A 23,761-nucleotide genomic window follows, 5' to 3' on the forward strand; every position below is an offset into this window, starting at 1 on the left:
ATGGGGTGACCTTCTTGTAAGAGAACAGCTCCCATGCCCAGTCCACTAGCATCAGTTTCCACCACAAAGGGAATATCAAAATTGGGCAATCTCAGTACTGGAGCACTACTGACAGCCTGCTTAAGGACATTGAAGGCTTTGTATGATTCTGGATTCCAGGCATAAGCATCCTTTTTCAGTAAATTTGTGAGTGGCTTACAGATTGCCCCATATCCTTTTATGAAACGTCTGTAGTAGCCTGTGAGGCCTAGGAAGCCCCTGAGTTCTTTGATATTCTTAGGAGGGGGTCAGGAGAGTATGCATTCCACCTTACTCATATCCATACTTACCCCTGTCCTGGACACCACATGCCCCAAGTACTCCACTTCTTGCTGAGCAAAAGAACACTTCGAAAGCTTGGCATACAACTGATTCTGTTGGAGCACCTTCAGCACCTGCCCCAGGTGTTCCTTGTGGAGGTCCATGGTGGCACTGTAAACCAGGATATCATCAAAGAAAACCAAGACAAACTTCCTCAAAAATGGCTCAAAAACCTGGTTCATCAGTGCTTGAAATGTTGCTGGTGCATTGGTGAGCCCAAATGGCATTACCAAGAACTCATAATGTCCCTGATGAGTTTGAAAGGCTGTCTTGTGTGTGTCTGCCATCTTGACTCTGATCTGGTGGTAGCCTGATCTCAGGTCGATTTTTGAGAAAAATTTGGCTCCATATAGCTCATCCAAGAGTTCATCAATATTGGGGATAGGGTACCTATCCTTAATTGTCAAGTCATTTAGGTGCCTGTAATCTACACAAAAACGCCAAGTATTATCTTTCTTCTTAACCAACAGCACAGGTGAAGCATATGGACTATTGCTTGGTTTGATGATTCCAGATTTTAGCATATCTGCTATCTGCTTTTCAATCTCTGCCTTCTGTGAGTGAGGGTACCTGTAAGGCTTCATTTTAAAAGCTTGTGCTCCTGACTTAAGGGGAATTTGATGATCCAAAGATCTGTTAGGGGGCAGCTGAGTAGGCTCCTGAAATACTCCTGAGAATTTCTCCAAGACAGCAGTAATTGATCCAGGAACTCCCTGTGTAGTTGTGTCCTCCTTCCCAGCCTGTGCTGCAATAGCACAGCACCTCCTTTTCTCATGTAAGAAACCTCTGAGATCCTTCCTTCTAATGAGTTCCATGGTTGCATCAGTAACTGCCCCATGCAATGTGACTACCTCCCCTTGATGAAACATGGAAATTTTTAGTTGGCGAAAGTCAAAGGTGATGGGACTGTAGTTGTGCATCCAATCTACACCCAGAATCAGGTCCCAATCGCCTAATTCCATTATCCTGAGGTCAAAGCAAAATTTGTTGTTCTGCACATTCCATGAAACCTTTGGACAGTGAGCTCCACTGGTTACCAAGCTTCCATCCCCCATGGTGACAGTGAAAGGCTTGATATATTCAAATGGAATGCCTTGTGTAGATACTAGCTTATGGTGGATATAACTATCACTGCTACCTGTATCCACTAATATTCTAACAGGCTCCCCTGCCAACTGTCCCTGCAATAGGATAGTATTCCTCCTAAGAGAATCTGATAAGGCATTTAGTGAAATTTCAACTGGCTCGCCTGGGTTTCCAGTTAATTCATCTTGTTCCCCCTGTGCATCCTGGAACTCAGTATCCTCCTCCTCCTCTTCATACATCATAAGGTTCAAGTGTTTCTGCCTGCATTGATGACCAACCCCAAACTTCTCCCCACACCTGAAACACAGTCCATTGCTCCTTCTGAACTGTAGTTCTTGAGGGGACAACCTCTTAAACTCTGGACTTCTATCTGAATTCTTGGGAGCTACTTTGGGAATGCTGTTCTGAGGTAGCTTGTATGCACTGACTCCTCCATTGGCAGACGTGTGATGCCTGTACATCCCAAATTTGGGTTCAGCCACCACTCTATTGCCATCCTTGACAGTTCTCCCTTGTAACCTGAGGGTCTGCTCCTGTAAGTAAGCCACCTCCATGACTCCAGAAAGAGTGTTGGGCTTGAGCATTTTCACCATAGGCTTAAGTTCTTCCTTGAGACCACTCGTGAAACTAGAAATAAAGTACTCCTCACTAAAGCTTGGATTCTGAATCAGCATCAATGTCTTTAGTTCCTCAAACTTCTCCTGATAAACCTCTACGGTGCCTACCTGTTGTAGTTTATTAAATTCCTCCACAATATCTCTACAACATGTTCCTTTGAACCTCTGGCAAAGCAATTCCCCAAATTCCTCCCATGTTAGTCTAGGTTTTTCCAACTTGATCCCCTGAAACCAGTTATCAGCTCTACCTTCCAAAAACATTTCTACCAGCAGCAATTTATGCTCATCAGGCACTTTATTCAGCAAGAAATATTTGTTGCATTTTCTGATCCATTCCCTGGGGTTCTCACCACTAAACAGATGTAATTCAAGTTTTGGAGGATTATAGCCAGGAATCTTACCCAGGAGCTCGCCACTTTTTGTTTCTCCATCTGCTCCCCAGCCTAACCTCTGATGACTGGGAGGTGTAGGAAGTAATGGAGCACGTTCCCTCACAACTCTGCCTTCTTCTTCTGAGATCTTCTCCTTGGCCAGTAGTGACTTCATCATCGAGCTGAGAGCCTCAAACTTTTGTTCCATTCCCAGGGTGATCGTATCCAGTCTCTTGTCCCTGCCTTCCATTTCCTCCTTTACTTGCAGCTGCAAGTTCTTCATGTCCTCCACAACCTCCTGCAACTTGAGTTCCTGCTTCCTGAGATGATCTTCTAAGGTTTTGAAGCGCGTACTTTCTGCCATTAGTGGATCTCTGAGCTGCCGAAGGATCGTCAGCTCTGATACCAATTTGTCAGGCCCTTCCAATCCAGGATGAATTGAAGAATTACGGTCAGAAGATTTGGGGGAAAATTTGAATGAGGGAAGAACAGAAAGGAGAGGGAAGAATGAGAGAGAGAGAGAGAGAGGGAGAAAGAGAGATAAAGAGTTGGAATGAAAATTGTAAATCTATTTCTTGTTATTGAGTCCATTGCATTTCCGGACATTTATACAACTACACAGAAGATTCTGATTCTAAATTGGCACGGAATGCCTGAGGATAACAAATTCTGTTATAACTAACTTGTACAGCTTTTGGCTCCAAGAAGACTAATTACCCTAAGCCCCTAAAACTTTGGTCCAAATTGCAATTACGTCCTTGCTCCTGACATCGAGTCGAGTTTGGACTCGAGCCGCTCGCGATTGGTTCGCGAGTCGATCAAAAGTGGTTCGATTCGTTTGCAGCTCTAGACTAGAGCCACGAAGTGTTAATGATTCGAACGCTAATGGTCCATTTGTTTCGGTGTAAAATATTTTTCAAAAAATCTTTTCCAAATTTTCCAATGTTTGGATGCAATTAGACCACTAAAAACCTTTTCTTTAAGAAAATAATTTACATTATTCGATGAAAAACAACTTACGCAATAGATTTTCTGAAGTTATTTTTCCCACTTACCGTAAGTTATGAATCTGACATCCAAAACTACCTATTTGTATCACCGTTACATATTCTCGTGGGACCTTTCTTTTTAGTTTGGGAAGAATCAGTTTATGTCTTTAAGAATGGTAAACAACGTAGAGTACTTGCAGATATTTTGTCAAAATGATGTTTTAAAAGTTAACCAAACATAGAAAATCATGAAACATCAAAATATTTTAATGAAAAATGTATTTCACTGAAAATATTTTTTCATGGAAAACATTTTACATCGAAACAAACGGACCCTAGGTGAGATGAAAATGCATCGGGGCTTAAACTTGCTAAATTCGTTTGGCAATCTACTGGTGCAAGTTTTCCTCTCCAACTGTGCAGCTTGAAACACCTCACAATAATCTGAACAGAATCAACCAGACCATCTTCTGTGATTGGATAATTGATGCCTAGGTTACACAAGCTTGGGCTAAAAGAATTTGAATGGTAGTGCTATGCATATCCTCATCAAACGAAAGAGAGCATAAAATAATTCTTTTTTTTTCCGGAAACAATAGGAAGAGCATAAAATAATTCTGGAAAAGAAGTTGAACAAAATATACAGTCAATGGCAGTACAAAGATCTGTGCATTAATATGCTAATAAATACAGTGTGACTGAACATAATGTAATTAAGTAGAAGTAAAACTTAAAGCAAATCCAAATAAAGTAAAATCAGATTCTTCCACATTTTGTGTGTTTAAGGATAGTTTGCAAACAGATGTGATTTGCACTAGAAAAATTTGGGTAAAAATTATTGTATGTAAGTCGCTAGGTTTGCCACCCATTAACATTGAGTGTTTGGATAGCACGTTGATTTCAAATAATATTTTGCTTATTTTATAAATATATTTTTCAATTCATCTTTTTATCTCACATACATCACATAATAAAAGTTGCTATAGTAATCATTTCAAATAATATTTTATTTAAACACACTCACTGACGTGGCCACTTATTCAAACAAGAAATTTGATTAGAAAGGCAACAATGGACTAAAAAATGAACTTTTTTTTTTAATTTTTTTAACGTGGAACTCATTTTTAAATTTGAGGGAATTTTCCATTGAAAAAAGATAGCAGCGGTCTACTACTGATCTTAAGGGGGGTAAAAAGGAAAATAGAAGCATCTCGTGAGGGCAATAAACTGAAAAGGGAATTACTCAGGAGGGCGGAAAATGAAGACGGCGGCTAATGGACAAGCATACCCCCGGTGCCCTAGAAAAGCTGAGTTGAGCTAAATAGAGGGTTGAGATTATTCGGTGATGGAGCATCCAACGACTCACATTAAGGAGGTGATCGTATATAAGAATCGCAGAAGCCCTAACCGCTCCGTCACTTCACTTCACCTTTACAGGCGCCCTCGAAGCTGCTGGCTGCTTCTCTCAGGGAATTCGGGTCTGTTTGATTCCTTGAGCTTTCCAAAAATCTCATAAGATGGTAAGTTGCTTGCAGTCGTCTATCTTATACTGGTCTCGTTGTGTTTGATCTGAATCTGCTCTGCAAATTTTACTATCTTCTGATTGATTATTCGTTAATACTGTATGTGTAATATTTAGCTTTTAGAGAGATTAATTTTATGCTCTTGTTTTCTTCTTCTTTTCGGATTCAATCATCTTAAGGTGCTGCCAAACGATGTCGATTTGCTAAACCCTCCTGCTGATCTGGAGAAGAGGAAGCACAAGCTCAAGCGGCTGGTGCCCTCCCCCAACTCCTTCTTCATGGTACTATAGCTAGTTACTCTCTCTCTCTCACTCTCCAAACCCCTTTTTTTAACTCTTGTCTATTGCCTTTTACTTTTCAGATTACTGATTTCTTTGTTTCTCAAGAAAATAATCACATATCATCCATTGATAATGAGTAATTTTGTATAGCCTGCTGACGAGTTGTTTTTTGTTTTATTTTGGTGTCATATTTATAGGATGTGAAATGTCAAGGTTGCTTTAACATGTAAGTTACCACGTCCTTGGACCAATACTAGTATTTTTTGCTTCCTTGGCTGGTCCTGTTATAGCTTAATTTGGTCTGCCTGATTGTGTGGAATTTGATATGTTCCATCTCTGTGCATATGCAGAACCACTGTGTTCAGCCATTCCCAGACAGTGGTGGTCTGTGGTAACTGCCAGACAGTGTTGTGCCAGCCCACCGGTGGACGTGCCAGGCTCACTGAGGGATGTTCTTTCCGAAGAAAGGGTGACTGATTCCTTTTTTCTTTTGTTAAAGGGAACAGTTAAAACAGTTGCTAGTTTGTTGAAAGTGAGAGAGTCGGGCTGAGATTTTGTTATTTTGATTGTTGCTTTTGTTTAGCATGTAGTAGTTAAAGAACTAAGTTTTGGATCTATAACGACTTTGAGTTCTGTGATTACTTTTAAAGTGAGAATATATTTTATTTGGGTAATTTGTTTTCCTTTTGAAGGTAACTTTCACTGTACTTGTTGGTTTGTGCCTGTGTTTCATGTATTGAAGTTTTTTTAACCCCTCTATCAATGCGTTACCTCTTTGATTTTCACTTGTGCTAACCAATGTGGTCATGATCTGGGAATAGCTTTTAATTGCATCGTTTGTTGATCCTAAGTCACTAAGCAATTCCTGTCATCTGCATCATTGCATGTTACCCTGTAATAGAGAAGCGAGCGCGAGAGTACCAGTTCAGCAGGTAGTTTTGTATTCGTTCATAGAGATAGAATCTATAGCAAATGAGGGCCAAACCATGGTACTTTTGCATTTTTTCTTGAAAGTGCACCTGGCTATGTGCATTATGAAATGTTTCTTAGTCTTGATTCTTTGCTCATAGTGCTTATTCTTTCTGCGTACCACTTCTATGGGAATATTCTATGCGTTTTTGGGGTTGTTTTGTCAAGTTGTGATCAGTGATCATAGTCTTAAAGCTTGTACCTGGAGTCTTGGAATTTTTGCAAGGGAGAAGATTGTGTTAGTGGTAACTAATGATATTGAATTGCTTAGTGGAAAAATGATCACAAAAATGTTATTGGTGCAAGGATCCATGTGTTTAATAAAAAACGAGTACAAATTATTCATTTAACTTAGGGGCAGGCATCCTAGTTGTAGCAGAAGGTTTATGGTTTGATCTGTATCATATTGTGGTCAATTTCTACTATACCGGCCTAAAATACCTCATTTTCTTCTTCCAACTGGTTTTATTTGTTTGTGGATGAAGTATTGGAGGCCTCCTACTTGTTTATTGCTTGATGTGTCGGAATAGGGTGGGCATTGCTTTCTGAACTATCATACGTTGGGGTTTTTAACTGTGATTTTGTTTGGTGGTGGTTGAAAATGAATAGGACTGGGGCCTCTCACTCCTCCCCTACTCGTTGAAATTACTGAATTGCAGATAATGATTGTTTTTTTTTTTGAAATTATATCCCAAATAATGTTGAGATACAAAAGCTGAGTTATAACACTCGTGTCCTTTTTAACTCCACTGAAGCTGGGAAAAAGCCCCCTAAGCCATTTGATGAAAGTATTCGTTGAGAACCAGAAATAACAGATAATTTTGCTGTCAATAAGCACAATAGCCACTAAACTAGTAGCTTATTGTGGTAAGAGTGGTAGAATTACATGAGCAGGGTGGTGGCAGTTAACCCCCTCTCATGTGCGCCTCGGCTCACGACCCCCTTTTTTTTTTACTCCTAAACGATGACATTCTTTGTATTGATTTAACCTGATAGTACAAGTATAAATTACGAAAGGTGCAATCTGCCATCATTGTTCTTCTGTACTAGATCCTTGATCCAACCTGGGAAGTTTGTTTGCCATTTTACATCATTAACAATTTTCAAAACAAATTTTACTAGTCTATGCTACAATTTATTGCTTGTTCTATAGACAAAAAAAGGAGAAAGGGCACTGGTCAAAAAACTCACTCAATTCTTGTGTGTCCTCCAGTACAATAGTAATATTGTAGTCATTGTATGTAATGCTGTCGATTACACTTTTGGCAGTGAGATTGGATATCAATCTTTCTCCAACCTGCTTCCTTTTACAATTGAAGAGTTGTTCTAATTGCCAGGGCCTCTTCTCGTCTTGGTTCTCTTATCTTTCCGTCGTTAATTGCCCAGGCCTTCAAAATGTGTCCCTTCCAGTTCCGAGCTACAATTCCTTACAATGCCCGGGTTCACTACTTGAAAAATAAAAATTGTTGACTAGCAAGCTCCTAATATGATATATCCTGCTAATAAATTATACACGAGGCTGCGGTCGTTATCCTGAGTCTTAGTCCAAAGACAAATTCTTAGTAAAAATTGTATGAATTGTATCATCACATCCCTTATTCGGATAAAGAAGATGTAAGCGTCTACACAAAGTAGCGTTGTTTTTCCTAGCAGTACTAACTAGTCCAGCTTTTAATGAGGTGAAAACGGAGCCAAATTATCCGGGCATTAGGCTGGTCGGGGTCCACTAATAGGGTCAAACAGGATTCCTCCTCAGCGGGTGCAGGATTTTAGGGGCCGAGTTAGTGTGAGTCACCACCATCCACTGCGAACGCACGTCTAAAACAAAAAAACAAAAGAAAAAGGCCCCAAATGAAAAGTGGGTCGAGTTTCTTTGAGGCACGGAGTCAAATGAAAAGTCAATTAGTAAATAGTTTATCGGCTACTTTGCCATCATGCTAAATAAAACACACACACACACACACTATTAAGCACTTGTGATGATTAGTGATAATTGATTTAGTGCACAAACATATATTGTACTAACAACTAAAAATCTTCAAGCAATTTTGTTGTATTTAATAGTAGTACTATTAAGTTAAAAACAAATAAAGATTCTAAAATGAATTCGCCTCCAATTTCCACTCGTAATCCAAAAATCCTGCCAAAACATGTTTCATTACTCTTTTTTTTTTTGTCAATTATCACCATGTATTTTCACTCTTACTACTATTCTAACCCGTTCTAAGGAAGCGATCCAACTCTTACTCCTATTCTAACCTATTCTAAGAAAGTGATCCAATTGGATCAAAGAGAACCGATGGGGATTGAACCAGTATTGGACTATACTGGTGCACTACGTACTTATATGAATTTAGAAGAAATCACATTAATAGCAATGTGATGGTAGATAGGATTTGAATTCTTAACCTCCCACTCCATGAAGACGCGGTGAGCAACTATTTGTATGTGCTCTTCATATAATAAACCCTTGTTGCGTCCTTCAATACCAGAGAAAAAAAAAAAAAAAAAAAAGCAATTCGCGGGATCAAAGATGTGCATAAGACTTGGTCAACAAATAGGCCTGAGATATGTGCAGATGCCAAATTATATACTCCTACTCCTGCACGAGGGAGTGATTTGAGAGTTTGGGGTCTCCATGAATTGGGGTGTCACTGCCGGGAATTTCAACGTTCATGCTTCGCTAAACATAAAACATTGCACGAGAAGTTGGACGGTTGCTTGTTTTCTGAGTTTGACTTGCTTTTTGTGGGTGTGTGCGTGTAGAGTAGAGGATTGTGTAGGGTTTGAAAGATAGGCCACTAGTTTGACCGGAGAAATTACGAGTGGTGAAAGAAAGCTTCGTAGAATCGGTTAAGGTGGTGGTGTTGGGGACGGCATTGATGCGGAGAATCATCATCAGACAGACATCCCACCTGAAAATTGGGGGTTGGGGCTGAGCTCAAGGGCTTAAGCTGCAGTGATTACTTTTAGAGAAAAGTAATAAAATCGGTGGTACTAAAATCAAAAGGCAGAGCGAGCATGCATGCATGTACTAGTAGTCTGCCATACACTAACTAGGGCACTGACTAAGCGTTATGTCCCGCGGGGGCGCGAGTCACATGCAACCCAACACCGACACCAATTGCCTTTCTTCTTTTTTTTTACCCTTTAAATTAACCCAATTTCTTGGGCCTTGGGTATATGGCCGGGCGCACTAGCTTTGCAACGCCACTTGTGGCCAATCATGGCTTTCTTTTTTTTTTTTTCTTTCTAGTGCGGTGAAAAAGGTGAATTTATATCACTTGTTACTGTAGCTAGTAAAAGCAGTAATACATTCCTCCTCCTTCTTCATCTACAATTATTCCGCCCGTAATATGTTCGTGTCTTTGAACTTTTTAGTTGCGAAATTGAAATGAAATTTGATCGAGTGAGAGTTGAGATTTAGAAGCACCTTAACACTTTTCAGTTGCTAATCAATCATATGGAAGTTGATTTTATTTAATCTTTTATCCCATGACTTAATCATATGGCCCCAATGCCTCCAATCATAGCACGCTTAATGAATCAATCCAGAAGACGACGATGATTGAATCTCATCGGGCAATCATGAGAGTGATGAGATACAGAGCTGAGTTACAACAAATCATCATTTTTTTTTTTTTGGAGAGGGATACATATGGTGCATATGGTAAAGAGGTAGACGCATGCATGCCAATGGAGATCCACGGTGATGATGGCATCCAACTCTCTCTCTCAATCTCTCTGTACTGCTAATTATTAGTTGATCCTTGAATGGTCCGGTCCACTGCTCCATGCATGCTCAATTTACTCAAATCATGCATTCGGACCAGAATTGGGCAGTTCATTTGAATGATCTAAAAACGAGAGAATTAGGCCCTAAATGCCCTGATACTACAACAACTTAAACCCTTCTGTCCTGTCCTATTTCTCCTTAATTACTAATAATCACTGCATAATCAAGTTTTATATATTATTGGTCAATGTCAGGCATTCAAATGCGAGACTAGCTAGGCAGAGCGGTCTCTTGAATATAGTATTCACCTGATAAATGGCTCTCATGATACTCTGCTCTTTTTTTTTTTTTGTAAGTGATGATTGAATGGAGTCGGACTAGGAGGTGGTGGTCAGTTGTAGCCCCCCGCCTTTTTTTTTTTTGATTGCCAAAATCCATGTCCCATTCCCATTGATTGATTTACTACTACTACTACTAGTAAATGTAATGGCACAGAGTGATGAAGAAGAAAGAAAGATGTCAAGAGTAGTTTAAAACTAGACAGCATATGCAAGGCTATTAGGCGGCTAGGATTGAGAAACTGAAATACTATTAATTATTTAGTAAAAAAAAAAAGCCCACAGATGGCTGTACTATATATATATGTGTGTGTGTGTTGTGTGATGATCAGCTCAGCTAAGAGCCTTCGCATACACTGCCATTCCCGCCTAAGGGTCACTCACACTCACACACACACACACACCCCCTCCATATTTAATAGTAGCAAATTAGCAGCAGCAGCAGCTCCTTAACAATCAATTTCTTCTTCTGCTGCAGACAACGGGGCAAGCATCAAACTGGAATTCTGCCCTCAACCCAATCATCTTTCTCATCCTTTTTCACCACTACTACTAATACCAGCTATTGATTAGTGCTCATTGCTGACTATTCAATTTTTATAAAAAAAAAAAAGACTATCCTTGGGACCTTGTACTGTACTAGTTAGTACAGCAGCAGTACCGGATACGGGAACATGGATATGAGTAGTAGTCGCGGCAGTAAAAGCAATGATGAGGTAGTATTAAGTGGAAATTCAGCAGCCTCTCCCAACTCAAAGAGTAGAAGAAAGAATCAGCAGCAGCAACAACAAGATCAATCAAGCGGCGGCGGGAGCAGCAGGTTCCTCGGGGTGAGGAGAAGGCCCTGGGGCAGATATGCCGCAGAAATAAGAGACCCCACCACCAAAGAGAGGCACTGGCTGGGGACATTTGACACAGCTGAGGAGGCAGCCTTGGCTTACGACAGGGCCGCTCGCTCCATGCGGGGCTCCAGAGCGCGCACCAACTTCGTCTACTCAGACATGCCTCCCGGTTCATCCGTAACCTCCATTGTGTCCCCCGACGAATCTGATTCACTAATGCATCACGCACATGACCATGACCTGTCCTCCGCGGGACTAGTCCTCTTCTCTAATTCTCCGCAACAACAACAACATCAGCATCACCAGCAGCAGTTCTTATTCTTTGGCGGTCATCATGAGACTAGTAACAATCACTTCACGCCGGCTGGGGATGGAAGGGGACACTACTGGAACAAATGGAATCATCATGCTACCTGTGGTGGTGTTGCTGCTGCTGCTGCCGGTACAGGTAATAGTACTAACGTGATCATCAACAGCTTGTTCCAACAGGAGGAGGATCAGAATACAAATTCTGCTGCTGCTCCTGGCGACTCCTACGATAACATGATGAGTAGCTTCTTGTTGTATGGGAATAATAGTGACGATCGCTCCTCCTCCTCCTCGGGGGCCGGGGCAGAATTGCCACCATTGCCGCCTGATATTACGTCAAGCTACTTTGGGAGTCCGACCAGCGAGCCACCGCTACTGCTTTCAGACATGGGCCGCGGGATTCTGAATGACATGAGTTTTCTCGAGCTGTCAGAGCGGCCCAGCCGCCCAAGTTTCAGCAGCACACAAGGAATAATGGAGTATCACGACCTCGTCAATTCAGGGACGACTGGGACTGCCACTGCAGCAGCTGCTGCTTCTGCAGGCAGCTGCGACTTCGTGCATCCTTCCTCCTCGGATAGTTTTGGGGCTGATCATGCCAATATTCTCGATGATCATCATCATCACCTTTCCTGCTCCTCTACCAACAACAGTATTAATTTCTCCAGCTTTGGATGGTTTTGACTTTTGAGACTACTTGGAGGTAGTTGATCATTCATGCAGGGTCTGTTAGTTTTGTAAGGTTCCAGCTTCATGAATTTGGTTTTGGTGTAGTACTACTGCATGCATAGCTGGCTGGCTTTCTTCATAACAAGGTATTTCCGCTTGTTTCTGTTTCGATTTTTCTCACTTCCCCACCCACCCCACCCCCCACCCGGGGCCCCCTCCCACCAGAGAAAACCCCTTTGTGTGGGTTTTTTTTTGCTGTTTGGAAAGGGGAGGGGGAGGGTGCTCCTCAAGAAACGGACAAGAACCTCAAAACGATCAAATCCCAAGACATATAACCAGGGATTACCGGGCCGATGCCCTACCTTTACTTTGTACACTGCATTGCAAGAAAACAGTGCAGTGCGTATGCTTTTTCAAAATTCTTAGCGTTTTCAAAGCCATCATCTTCCTTTATTTCTGTGCTTCTGGTGTCTCAGTATTTGTACCCAAAGAGTTCTCCTATGAACAGCTGGATTTTCTTCTTCTTCTTTTTTTTTCTCTTGCTTCTCTAGTTAAAGATTAGACCAACACTAAATTCATTCACAAATTTGTTTAACCAGTTGAAAAATTAATCTCCTCCAGAATGAGATGAATATAAAAAAATATATTAATAATAACAACACACACAAATACACACGATGAACAGACAGCAAACTCGAGGAACTGCTACATAAATCATCAGGTTCTAATCACACCAGGAACTAAACTTTGACACTCAAGATAAACAAGGAGTGATGAAAATGCAATGGAATTAAACAGAGATGAGGGACACTGAAATTATACGAGAAATGACTTAATCTAGCTCAAAATATATTTTCCAGAATCGGATGCGAACAGAATTGAGCATGACGACCACTTGAGGTCGTGGCGGCATAATACAATAATTTACCGCTCATGCAATACCCCGTGTCACCGCCACAAGATTACTTTAAAATGGAAAAAAGCAACATAAAATGATAAGCAGAAAACCAAAAGCATATTTACATAAAAAATATTCAACTGATGAACTGAACATCATAAGTCAGGTTGCTCAGGTTTCAAGGGTGCAGATGATGATGCACAGTTCCCATTCTGCAGGTACAAACTGTTCGCAACTAGAGAGTCACTAACCAAGCCAACATCAACGTCATCAAAATTCAGTGCACCCCTGAGCTTCCGAGTACTGAAATTTGTGGGGAGAAAAGGTAAGAGTCAGTACATTGCCCAAGCACTTTCGTGCTTCAATAAATTGTTTGGTACCAGCTATACATACCCATTCAAGCGATTATTGATGGCAGTCAAGTCTTTCGAGGGGCTCTGATAAGCATGTGTGCTTTCTCCAACACAAGCATAATAGCTTTTGGAGCTATGTGAGATCAAAGCATCCATCTGTAAGCATGGCCCAGATCTACATTAAGCAACTAATCATACAAGGGATGCATTTTAAATGTTTTACAAGTTAATTGATTTGCTGCGTCCTATAACCTTCCAATGGGGTCTCCTATAACAACAGCAATCCCCAAACACACCTGACATTTTCAGATAAATGAACAATCACTGACAAACTCGAGAACATCATAGTGGTGTCGCTTATTTCCTTCTACATAAGCCCTTCTGTGGCCAAACTGCACAACGCTATAATTCCTATATCCGGTGGTTCAAGCCTTCTTAAAGTTCATTCAATACTTTAAACAAGGTGAAAGCTAATTACTCATTGCAAACAGGGCAAGTCAAACTGCACAACACAATAATTCCTATTTCTGGTGGTTCAAGCCTCCATAAAGTTCATTCAATACTTTAAACAAAGTGAATGCAAATTAGCCATTGCAAACAGGGCAAATTGCCAAAATAGTACCCCCTCCTATTTGAGCTTTATACTCCCTCCATCCCGTTTCATGTCTTCGTTTCAATTTTGGTTTGTCCCCAAAATTTTGCCATAGATCTGTACGGATTTTACTCCTTTCCTTTTAAAATTATGTATTTTTTTGGTCCCTCACATCTGAACATTTTAACCTTTTAGTCCCTCGCTTTTAAAATGATGAGTTTGATCCAAAAGGTAAAATGCTCATCCCAAAAATCATTTTTGGACGAATTTTCACCTAGAATGACTACAATGAATATGCCAAAATATTGTGATACTCGTACAATTTCCTATGGGTACCGTTTATAGATAAAATTGCAACAGGAAATTGTCTCAATTTGCGTGCTAGTAGTTTGTACAAAATAATTATAGACCTCCTAAAATCCATCCAAAATGCATCATTGCTGTAAAGAAAATAATTTTCTGTTCCCTGACAACACCTCAAATCAAGATTTAAATACAAAATCGAACAATTTACCTTTACCTTTACTTAGATAAAATATCTGCAAAAAAAATAAAAAATTGAGCTGGAAAAGTTTGCAATTTTTCCCAATTTCAAAATAATGCTCTAGACTTCAGAAAATGAATCTGGCTGCCTCAAATACTAGTTTATGAGCTTTGGTTGAATATATTTCAAAGTTACAATTTCATGTAAAAATGTGAGGCAAGATAAGTTTTGTGACAGAAGTGGTCCATTTTGGATATCTGAGAACCAAACTCATCATTTTAGAAGTGTGGGACTTAAAAAAGTACAAAGCTCAAATGTGAGAGACTATTTCAGCAATTTTTCCTACCAAAAAATGTAGAACTTCTGAAAATATGAACCTCAAAAGATATTAGAGGCTTTGCAGCTGAAATGACCACTATAAGCCAAGTAATCAACATGCAATGGTAGCATCAGAAAGGAACACGAAAGTATCTCATGCTTTTCTCTTGTGATTAGATTATATTAACAGAACATATAGACAAAAGGAATGAAAGAATTTAAGGTTATGAGCACCCGAAAAGATTACTCCCAGTAGACAAAGCTACAACCTTTGATGATCGCAGGGGAGAGACGTATACATTGTGTGCAGCAGAGACTTTCTTCGGAGACATGTCAGGGAGACTTGGAAATGGAGATGTCTTCGGAGATGTGGGACATTGACCTAATTAAAAGGGAAGACACACAAAATCATTCCTGGCCATTGATTGCATGGATAGAATATATTCCACTTTTTTTTTCTTAATAGAAAAAGGAAAAATCTCATTACACAAAAGCAAGTCAAAATGGCTTACCCTCATTGTTATTGCTACCTCCTACGACTTGATTATCTTTTTGAGCTGTTCCTGCTGGGGAAAGCTCAACTAAAAGGGGTTTCACAGCAGGCACAAATATTTCATTGTAAAATGTGATAATATCAACATGATCTTGCCCACTTTTCTGTTCCAAAAACCATTAAAAGGTTTTAGTACTTGCACAAAAGACAGGGAAGAGAGAGTAAAGAACCGTACTATACCCCGCTGCAGCGTGCTGATCTCCAGTCAATGAAAACACTGCGAAAAACTTGTGGCTTGCATTGTGGTTGTTTTCTGTAGTTATAAATGATTTCCTTAAACGTCAGGTTCAGTTGCGAAATCTGCAGGTCAAAGCTTAAAATATTAGGTATAACATGGATGGTAGACCATCATGCTTCATTTTTATAATAACCCAACAGTACCTTGGCAACTCCATAAAAACAACAGAGGATAATTTGGTCAATGTGGCGGTTGAAGAAAAGGGTAGTCCGCTGACTAAGAATTTTCTGGAAAAAACAGTAAACAGTCTCTCTCATGTGCTGAGGCAGTTGTAGCCGCTCGACCATGCCATTAATCCTGACAGCTGCTAACTTTACAATCTGGGTAAAACAATAACTTTCACCTTAGCTTTAGAAAAGTCACAATTAACTTAATCAGGTATTAGCCTCAAGCCCAATAAGTATTTGAAAAATAGCATTTTGAGGAAGAGATCACAAAGCAAGCAATTCCACTTTTAAACGGCCTACATTTCCTTGACGAAGAATCACTGCACAGATGCAGCTCTAGCATTCACATATAAAAATAAGGAATATCAAAAGAAGATCGGCTATCCAAGCAGCCACAAAAAGCAGGCATGACCTTTTATAAAAGGCTAGCTAAAGAAAAGCCCCATTCAATTTACTGGTCCTCTTCCCAAGAAAAACAAAAGCAACACTTAAAAGGAAGTCTGGAACCAATATAGGAACTGATTAATAAATAATTACAAAACAAGGGCAGTAGGTGGAATGCAAGTTTCTTAACTTATATGCAAGCACATTCCATATAAGCTTTTAAGTGGTCTAACCTTACTATACCAGCTAAAATAGAAAAACAACCATCACATACGAACAATACCTTGCCAAAGAATACAGTAATTGCAGTTTCTGCACAAGTTTCCCCTCCACCACCAGGATTTGGCCTTGTAGGACTGTAAAATTCCAAGTCAGGCAAATTTATAAACTGGAAGAACAGTCAAATATCTTGGTTCAAATAAAAATGTTCTCCCATATGCATGGATTTGACAACTACACCTGGCAAATGCAGACTGTAAAGCTGGTGCTGGAAACTTTGACTTCAGATTGTCAAGTGCCATCAGGCGATCTTTCACCGGTGACGTGAAGGAATTCCGCTCTACCAGCACACTACGATACTCGGTGCACAACCTTTTGGGTGACCGAATATCTCCATTCTGAACTGCACCTGTTGTGATGTATGTTAGCCAGGGGAAAATAAATACTATTAGCAGCTGGAATTCAAATGACAATAATTCATTTATTGTTCAAATCAGGGAAAGCTCAGAGTTCAAGAATCCACTCCATATATAAGTTCTGCACCTCCAAAAACTAAGATCTAAAGATCATACAACAGCAAAAAGGTCCAAGTGACAACTCCAAGTTGTGGAATGAGCTAAATTGATGAAAAAAATTCAAGGTAAGGTTGATGCAAATTATTACCAGGGGCATTTTCTTGCTTCTGTAATGATGACACAGAAGACATGTTAATATGCATAGCAATTGCATCCAAAGATGGCATTGGCTCAGCTAACAATCCAAGACGGTTTATTTCTGCAGAAAGTGCTGGCCTAGCAACTGTCAGAGAATTGTACATTGAAGAGCCCTTCTCCCACACCATACTCTCCAAAAGTCGTTCTTCCAAGGAATTTAAATGTCGCCTCAACTCCCTAGGAAGGCTTTCCTCATGTCTAATGAAACTCTCTATCACCTTGCTCAGATCAAAAGCTGTAATACCTGTTCTTTCTAGCACTGCTGGAAACAACATTGTCACTGTCTTATGTGTGGCAAGAACGAGTTCTGCCGAACAAGCAAGCATACATCGATGAAACCGCTCATTGGTTAGTAAAGAGGATAAGTTGTTAGCGTGCAAAATTTGGGACTCTGCCACACACATTGCAAGCAGAACCCTATAGTACAACTTTAATGCCTCAAGTCTACGTTGTTCTGCCCATATGTCATCCATCAAGCTTGTGGTTTGAAGGCCTCCAGCTGCAGAATACTCCCCAGGGCCACAACTTGGAAATATAGCCTCCAATATTACCTGGGACCTCCTTACCACATCAGCTGTTACATCTCTATCGCATGATGAAAGAAACCTCTCCAACTCAACCGAGGGTTTTGATGGAAGTGGTGCAATAACAGTTCGAAGCCACTTTGCAGTGTTCATAGCTGTGCTTACAGGAGTAGCAGCCATTCTTGGGTTGCCACTGCCAGGAACAGAATGTAAATGAGATGGAGCAGGAGAGCGGTAGGGTGAGAGTGGACTTGTGATTGTTTTTGCCGGTGATGCAATCAAATCAATCTTCCTCTACAAATTAATGAAACCAACCAATTAAAGAAGAGAGAAAGAGAGAGAGCACTATAAGCTAGTATTAAACTATCCGGGATTTTCTTAAATTTGGGACACACCTTTGCTCCATTCATGTTTATTGCACCACCAGACAAGCTCCCAGATCCGAGCAAACTATCATCGTCATTAATAAAGATTCTTTCATCTAAGTCACCTTTATTTCGAATCGCGTCATCATAATTTTTTTCCAGTATTGTCATACTAGAAGATAAAGATGATTCGTCCATTAGATCTTCAAAATAGACCAATTCATCTGTCTTGGACATGTCAAGGATATTAGCATGAACACACATACCATAAGAAATATCAGAATGTAAATGAACAGACATTGGACAGTTCTAAAATTCACCTGTGTCAATCCTGTCCACGTTTTCTATTCTGCATTTTGATGCCATGTGCGGCTTCTTCTTCAATATATCTGTGATAAGCTGGTTGGATTTTTCCAGCATTCTCTTTAACTCATCTTCCGATGTCTCGTATAATTTGCTAAGGGATGCAATTAGGTCTACTTTATCACCTTTCTTAACTGCAAAGAGGACAACAAGATGAGAGAGTCATACAGTAGATTTTCTTGATCAAAAACTAAAGGGCATAAAGATAAAATTTTTTACATTATTATTACTACAAGGGCATTTAAGAGATAATTACCAAATCTTGAAGAGTCATTGATGTTCAAGTTCCTGTAGCATACTGGAACATGTATAATCAAAATAGCCTGACACAAACATTTATAAACCATTAGCAAGTAAAATCCACATGTCAAATATCCCTGGCACACATACTGACCTAAGACTCTCACATGACAGAAACTAAAAACTAAACATGAAAACTTAGACTTAATTTCCCTTTGTTAGTCACTTCTTTTCTTTCACCATCCAAATATCCAAACTTTTCTTACAGGAAGTTAAGGAGCATGAAACAATAATGCAACTCAAACAAATGAAGCCCACAAGAACTTAACCAACCAGAATTGAAAGTAGACCGTTAGTGCTGGTCACTAAGTCCTTAAAACGACCAAATACACGAACCCGAAGCACCAGAAATAGCAACCATCCAAAACGACGATAGTCCAAAGTGTATCCAGTATCATTGGCAAAAGCGGAGAGCTTGTCAGTGGCATCATTCGTCAAAAAGATCTCCCCGTATGTGCGCTTATAGTACCTTTCATCACAGAAATAGTTAAAGTTACAGTTATTATTCCATAAATCCGAAAGTAGAGAAAATTTATTTTCCTTACAATAAAATGGAAGTAACTTATTTTCTGCATGCACAATGAATTTCATCAGATAATCAATTTATCCTTTTGACAATCCCCATATTTATGTCTAAAGCACAGCAACAACACTAACAGGTGTTTCTCCATCCTACAATCCCTTGAAGAATGGGAACTGAAAAGCACCTTGGAGAATAAGCGGAAACCTCAAATTCTATAATTAATTAGCCAGCTAAAAGAATTAAGACTCAAATAAGCTAGAATACAAGACAAGGAAAAAATTCAAAATATCAATTCGAGGAACATATCAAATATTCAGTTTCATGCAGCTTGGTGAAACATAGTTGAAGGTCTCATTATCACAAGGATATTGTGCTGTAATATCTTATGCACCTTTTTTAGTAGAATAGGCTCAATTGATTTAGGAAAAAAAAATATAACAACTCACTGCAAGGCATGGCAAACAGTATTTCAGCATGACTTTGACCACATATGAGAAGTTAACAGCATTAAGCTTTTAACATTGTGGATCACCAAACTTAACGCTACCTCAAAGTTCATAAAGTAATCTTAAGTGATCCATAACAGACTAGAAGATAATTACAATTCAGGTATCCGGACCAATATCGTTATAACTCATGAAGAAAGTCACAATTTCCTGGAGTGCATTTCATGAATGCAAATTCTTTTAAGCTTCATTATAAGAATTACAAGAATGAAACTAGCAATAATTAAGGTGGTAGCCAACTATTATATGCAACAGCTCCCTTGTTTATTAGAGCAGTGCCCTGTCAAATTACAAGCATTGGCTTTGAGTATTACAAGTCCCATGGATATAACATGACACAGTGCTTGTTGTACCTAAACAGGCCTACTGATTGTGTTATATCCTACAGCCACTCAATCACATCTTAGATCAACCCTTAATAAAAGGATCTTAGCATGAGATAGGTAATGAGATCGTAGATATGAATGCGATTACTCAGAATAAAAACTTTGAATAATCATTGTGACTAAGTTTATCAAGACAGCAACAGAAATGAAGAACTTTTTTCTCATCAGAACATCTACGTCACAAATGTGAGAAAGAAATCAGAGCACGGTACTCACTTGCTCAACAGGCTCAAGTGTACAAAGTTTGTCTGCATTTGCTTTGCCTAATGGAATGGAGAGAAAGAAATGACAAGAGAATTAAAAACAACATACAAGTAGGAAATTAAAATAAAGAGCCAAAGTGAAACCCCACAAAAATAAGAGGTTAAATAGGTCAGCCAGCACACAACATAATCACCCCAAGATGAATGTCTATATCAAGTACCTCAAGTCTCTTCTCCCAATCAACACCGTAAAGATTAGTTAAAATGGGCGCAACTTTGAGAATAAAGTGAGGAAGTTCTTTGAAAAAATCACCTACACTGCAAATTTGGGTGGGGGGAAGGGGGAGGATTCATCAGTGACTATCGTGGAAGTGTTGGATGAGAAATCATTTTTTTGAAACATGCGGCAACAAATTAAAGTTGGCCAAGAATGCATACTTGAGCTTTGCAAGTCTTAAAATTTGGCATAAAGTAAATCCATTTTCATCAACATGTCCTGGACTGGAAGTATCTACTTCCCTCACACCCAACTTCTTGACAGTGAAAAGAACAAATGCAAACCAATAACGTTCTGCTTCATCAGCCTGTGATAAGATGAAGAAATAAGATGGCAAATAATATCAAAACAACCACCCAAAGAGGTTGCAAAGGTGTAGAGAGAGAGAGAGAGAGCTTAAACATGTAGTAAGCTTACCGTGCCACTTCCAATGGCAGAAACATTGGCAGCCAAAAGATGCCTGCTTTCGTTAAACAAATGTAATGCTTGCGGCAAAGTGCTGCCATCCATTGATAATGATGCATTCTGTTGGGAAGAGAAATCAACTAAATCGATCAAGCAAAGCAACAAAGTTGAACCAGAAATCGTGATTGAAATTTTCCTCAGATAATTCCCTTCCCCGCCTGCACCCTCCTTTCGAAAAATCTCAAATAACTTCAAAAACAGAAGCGCCGCACAAGCCCCAGAAAATGAAGAAGCCCAATATGGTTTAAGAAAAAAGAAAGTAAAATTGAACACGCAAAATTTGGGGGGGGGGGGGGGGAAGAGGAAATTGGTTTAAAATGAAAAAGAGAGCAGAAGAGACCTTGCAAAACTCAGAGAATCGGACATCAATGGAGGTGGTGGAGGGAGTAGCTCCACCTTCAGCTCCAATTCCACTTCCAACTTGGGAATCCACCAGCTTGGGTGGAGTGGAAGGTTTGTTGATTCCATCATCTTCCATGGTCATGGGATCAGAGCAGAAGCAGTAGGAAGCACAGATTCTCGGATCGAAGATCTGACAAGTAAAGGAGGATGGAGATCCCAAAATCGAAGGCAGGAAACCCTAGGAAACGCCCTCCCAAAGTTTAGCACGGCAGCTCTCAAAGAGAGATCCGACTCCAAAGTTCAAAAGCAACCAGGAAAAAAAGCGCCGAAACCGGAGGCCGGAGCTGAGGCCGCTCCTCTTCCTCTCCTCCTGTCTTTAGTAATGAGTAATAGTAGTACAGGAGTTGTATTTTCCCTCGCTTTTTTCCCTCTCTTATCTGAGTATACAACTCTCTCTCTCTCTCTCTCTCCCCACACTTCGGTTGCAATACCCGACAAAACAAATGATCATCAAGGCCTCTTTGCTCCCCTGTTCTATTTCTGTTTATCCTTTCCTTTTCTTTTTCTCCTTTTCTTTTGTTATATTATTTTTAGGAAAAATCGCCAATTTAGTCCCTAAAATTTTTTTCCCATCGATTTAGTCCTTATACATTATTTATAGTCAATTTAATTCCTGAACTTATATTTCGGTTTCAATCAAGGAGCTTAGCGGCGGCGCCACTGCATAATTTCCATCAACTTCCTAATCGAGCAACCCATAAGGGATATTTTAGGGACTTCCATTCTGAGCCTTAACCAAAATTAACCGAAACAAAAGTCTTATGAGAAATAGCCACCCAAAACCCAAAATGAAAACAAACAAATTTCTTGGACGAAAATTTCTTGCTCAGCTCTCTCAGAAGAGGGGTAGTGGCCTACTTAGCCAACCAATGCAGCACCTTCAACCCATCCTCGAATGCAGCGGGATACCAATTCTCAGGGGCTAACCTGTAACCAACAGCCAACACAATGACATCACACGCCTTGGCAATCCGCCTGCAAGACAAATCATTCACCACTGAAGCATTGCTCCCACTCACGAACCCTCCACCGTGAAACTGCAACATGACGTGCAATTTTCGACAATTTTGGCATCCAAGATTATATCCTCCGTAAACCCCACTATCCGATTTCAAATTGACATCGTCACTGCTATAGCCATAGCTATTTCTCCGATGGTTCTAATTTCGGATGGTCACGGTCGGTGTCATGATAGTGACTCCATTGGCAGAGCCATAGTTGTTCCACCGGAGAATAAGTTGGTTAAGGCCGGTTCCGAGATGTGGTTACGCTCTCGGACCGGTTATCAGAGGCTTACCAAGGGTTTATTATTCTGATTAGGCCGGATAAGAGCATGGTGGAGAGTCAGGTGATGCAGACGCAGGAATTTGTGGAGCAGAGGAGAGCGGCATTGGAAAGGTATTTGAGGAGGTTGGCCAAGCATCCAGCCATTCGGAGAAGTGAAGAGTTAAGGTTGTTTCTGGAGTCACAAGGAAAGCTGCCGCTAGTGAAACCTATGGATGTTGCGTCAAGGATGTTAGATGGGGCGGTGAAGTTGCCGAAGCAGTTGTTTGGCACGGAGGCTGTTACGGGAGTGGTGGATGTGAATGAGGTGGTCCAGCCTGCAAAAGATGGGAAGAATTTGCTGAGGCTTTTCAAGGAGTTGAAGCAAAGCGTTACTAATGATTGGGGTGCAACGAAGCCACCTTTGGTATAGGAGGACAAGGAGTTTATGGAGAGGAAAGATAAGTTGCAGGAATTGGAACAGCAGCTCAGCAATGTCTCTCAGCAGGATTGTTCCTTTTTTTAATTTTGGTTAAGACTCAGAATAGAAGTCCCTAAAATACCCCTTCTGAACTGCTCAATTGGGAAGCTGATGGAAATTATGTGGTGGCACCGCCGCTAAGCTTCTTGATTAGAACCTAAATATCAGTTTATGGATTAAATTGACTATAAATAATGCATAAGGACTAAATCGATGAAAAAAAAAGTTTAGGGACTAAATTGATGATTTTTCTTATTTTTATTCTCAAATGTGTAATCCCTAATGTTATGCCTTGGCGGTCGCGCGGGGAAAATTGCTTCGTCTTCCACGTGTTACTCCAATTTAGGGATACAAACAAGTCGAGTCGAGTCAAATTTTGGTTTAATTGAACCGAGTCTCCAGTTAATTTCATGAAACTCGAACTCGAGCTCGAGTTCGACGAGTTCAAAATGTCAAGTTCGAACTTAAAAAATAAAAAAGTAATAATAATTTTTTTAAAAAATGAATAAAATAATAAATTTTTTAACAAATAATAAAATATTAGGGATATATGTAATTTTACTATTAAAATAAAAAATAAAAAATAAATATATATATATATTCGAGCTTGCGATTCGCTCGCGAGCCAACGAGTTTAATGTTTTTGAGTTCGAGCTCGACTTAATTAGCTCGAGCTCGATATTGATCGAGCTTG

The 23,761-nt window shown here is 39.9% G+C and overlaps 3 protein-coding genes across 5 annotated transcripts; 2 read left to right on the forward strand and 1 right to left on the reverse strand.

The window, feature by feature from the left end:
• The first annotated feature begins 4,785 nt into the window (after nucleotides 1–4,785).
• Nucleotides 4,786–5,901, forward strand: LOC113717543 (small ribosomal subunit protein eS27y). Its single transcript, XM_027242273.2, has 4 exons — nucleotides 4,786–4,943; nucleotides 5,126–5,227; nucleotides 5,425–5,453; nucleotides 5,578–5,901. The coding sequence occupies exons 1-4, from the start codon at nucleotides 4,941–4,943 to the stop codon at nucleotides 5,702–5,704; spliced, it is 261 nt and encodes an 86-aa protein (XP_027098074.1). The 5' UTR covers nucleotides 4,786–4,940; the 3' UTR covers nucleotides 5,705–5,901.
• Nucleotides 5,902–10,752: 4,851 nt separating this feature from the next.
• On the forward strand, nucleotides 10,753–12,270 carry LOC113717783 (uncharacterized). Its single transcript, XM_027242593.2, has one exon. It carries the CDS (start codon nucleotides 10,945–10,947, stop codon nucleotides 12,103–12,105), a length of 1,161 nt encoding a protein of 386 aa, XP_027098394.1. The 5' UTR covers nucleotides 10,753–10,944; the 3' UTR covers nucleotides 12,106–12,270.
• A 636-nt stretch (nucleotides 12,271–12,906) lies between these two features.
• On the reverse strand, nucleotides 12,907–21,799 carry LOC113719066 (retinoblastoma-related protein-like). 3 transcript variants are annotated; one of them, XM_027244072.2, is made up of 18 exons: nucleotides 21,262–21,799; nucleotides 20,874–20,981; nucleotides 20,618–20,763; nucleotides 20,401–20,497; nucleotides 20,193–20,239; nucleotides 18,835–19,030; nucleotides 18,518–18,584; nucleotides 18,219–18,395; nucleotides 17,929–18,122; nucleotides 16,960–17,827; nucleotides 16,537–16,705; nucleotides 16,361–16,433; nucleotides 15,670–15,846; nucleotides 15,469–15,588; nucleotides 15,248–15,392; nucleotides 15,005–15,117; nucleotides 13,382–13,497; nucleotides 12,907–13,291 (listed from the first exon to the last, which is right to left on the reverse strand). In XM_027244072.2, the coding sequence occupies exons 1-18, from the start codon at nucleotides 21,403–21,405 to the stop codon at nucleotides 13,144–13,146; spliced, it is 3,105 nt and encodes a 1,034-aa protein (XP_027099873.1). In that variant the 5' UTR covers nucleotides 21,406–21,799; the 3' UTR covers nucleotides 12,907–13,143. The 3 variants fall into 3 exon arrangements, 2 of the variants coding, with proteins under 2 accessions (XP_027099873.1, XP_071927938.1); XR_003454739.2 differs by having other exon boundaries at nucleotides 13,053–13,291; nucleotides 13,382–13,516; nucleotides 21,262–21,658; XM_072071837.1 differs by lacking the exons at nucleotides 20,401–20,497; nucleotides 21,262–21,799.
• Nucleotides 21,800–23,761: the final 1,962 nt, after the last annotated feature.

Source organism: Coffea arabica, chromosome 11e (assembly GCF_036785885.1).
Source record: "Coffea arabica cultivar ET-39 chromosome 11e, Coffea Arabica ET-39 HiFi, whole genome shotgun sequence".
Lineage (NCBI taxonomy): Eukaryota > Viridiplantae > Streptophyta > Magnoliopsida > Gentianales > Rubiaceae > Coffea > Coffea arabica.

Coding starts and splice junctions, on each gene's coding strand:
- LOC113717783 (XM_027242593.2), top strand. CDS start 10,945: ATGGATATGAGTAGTAGTCGCGGCAGTAAAAGCAATGATGAGGTAGTA.
- LOC113719066 (XM_027244072.2), bottom strand. CDS start 21,405: ATGACCATGGAAGATGATGGAATCAACAAACCTTCCACTCCACCCAAG. Junction 20,240..20,400: donor ATTGGGAGAAGAGACTTGAG/GTACTTGATATA, acceptor CCATTCCATTAG/GCAAAGCAAATGCAGACAAA. Junction 15,393..15,468: donor GATCAGCACGCTGCAGCGGG/GTATAGTACGGT, acceptor TTTTTGGAACAG/AAAAGTGGGCAAGATCATGT.
- LOC113717543 (XM_027242273.2), top strand. Junction 5,228..5,424: donor CCCCCAACTCCTTCTTCATG/GTACTATAGCTA, acceptor TCATATTTATAG/GATGTGAAATGTCAAGGTTG. Junction 5,454..5,577: donor TGTCAAGGTTGCTTTAACAT/GTAAGTTACCAC, acceptor GTGCATATGCAG/AACCACTGTGTTCAGCCATT.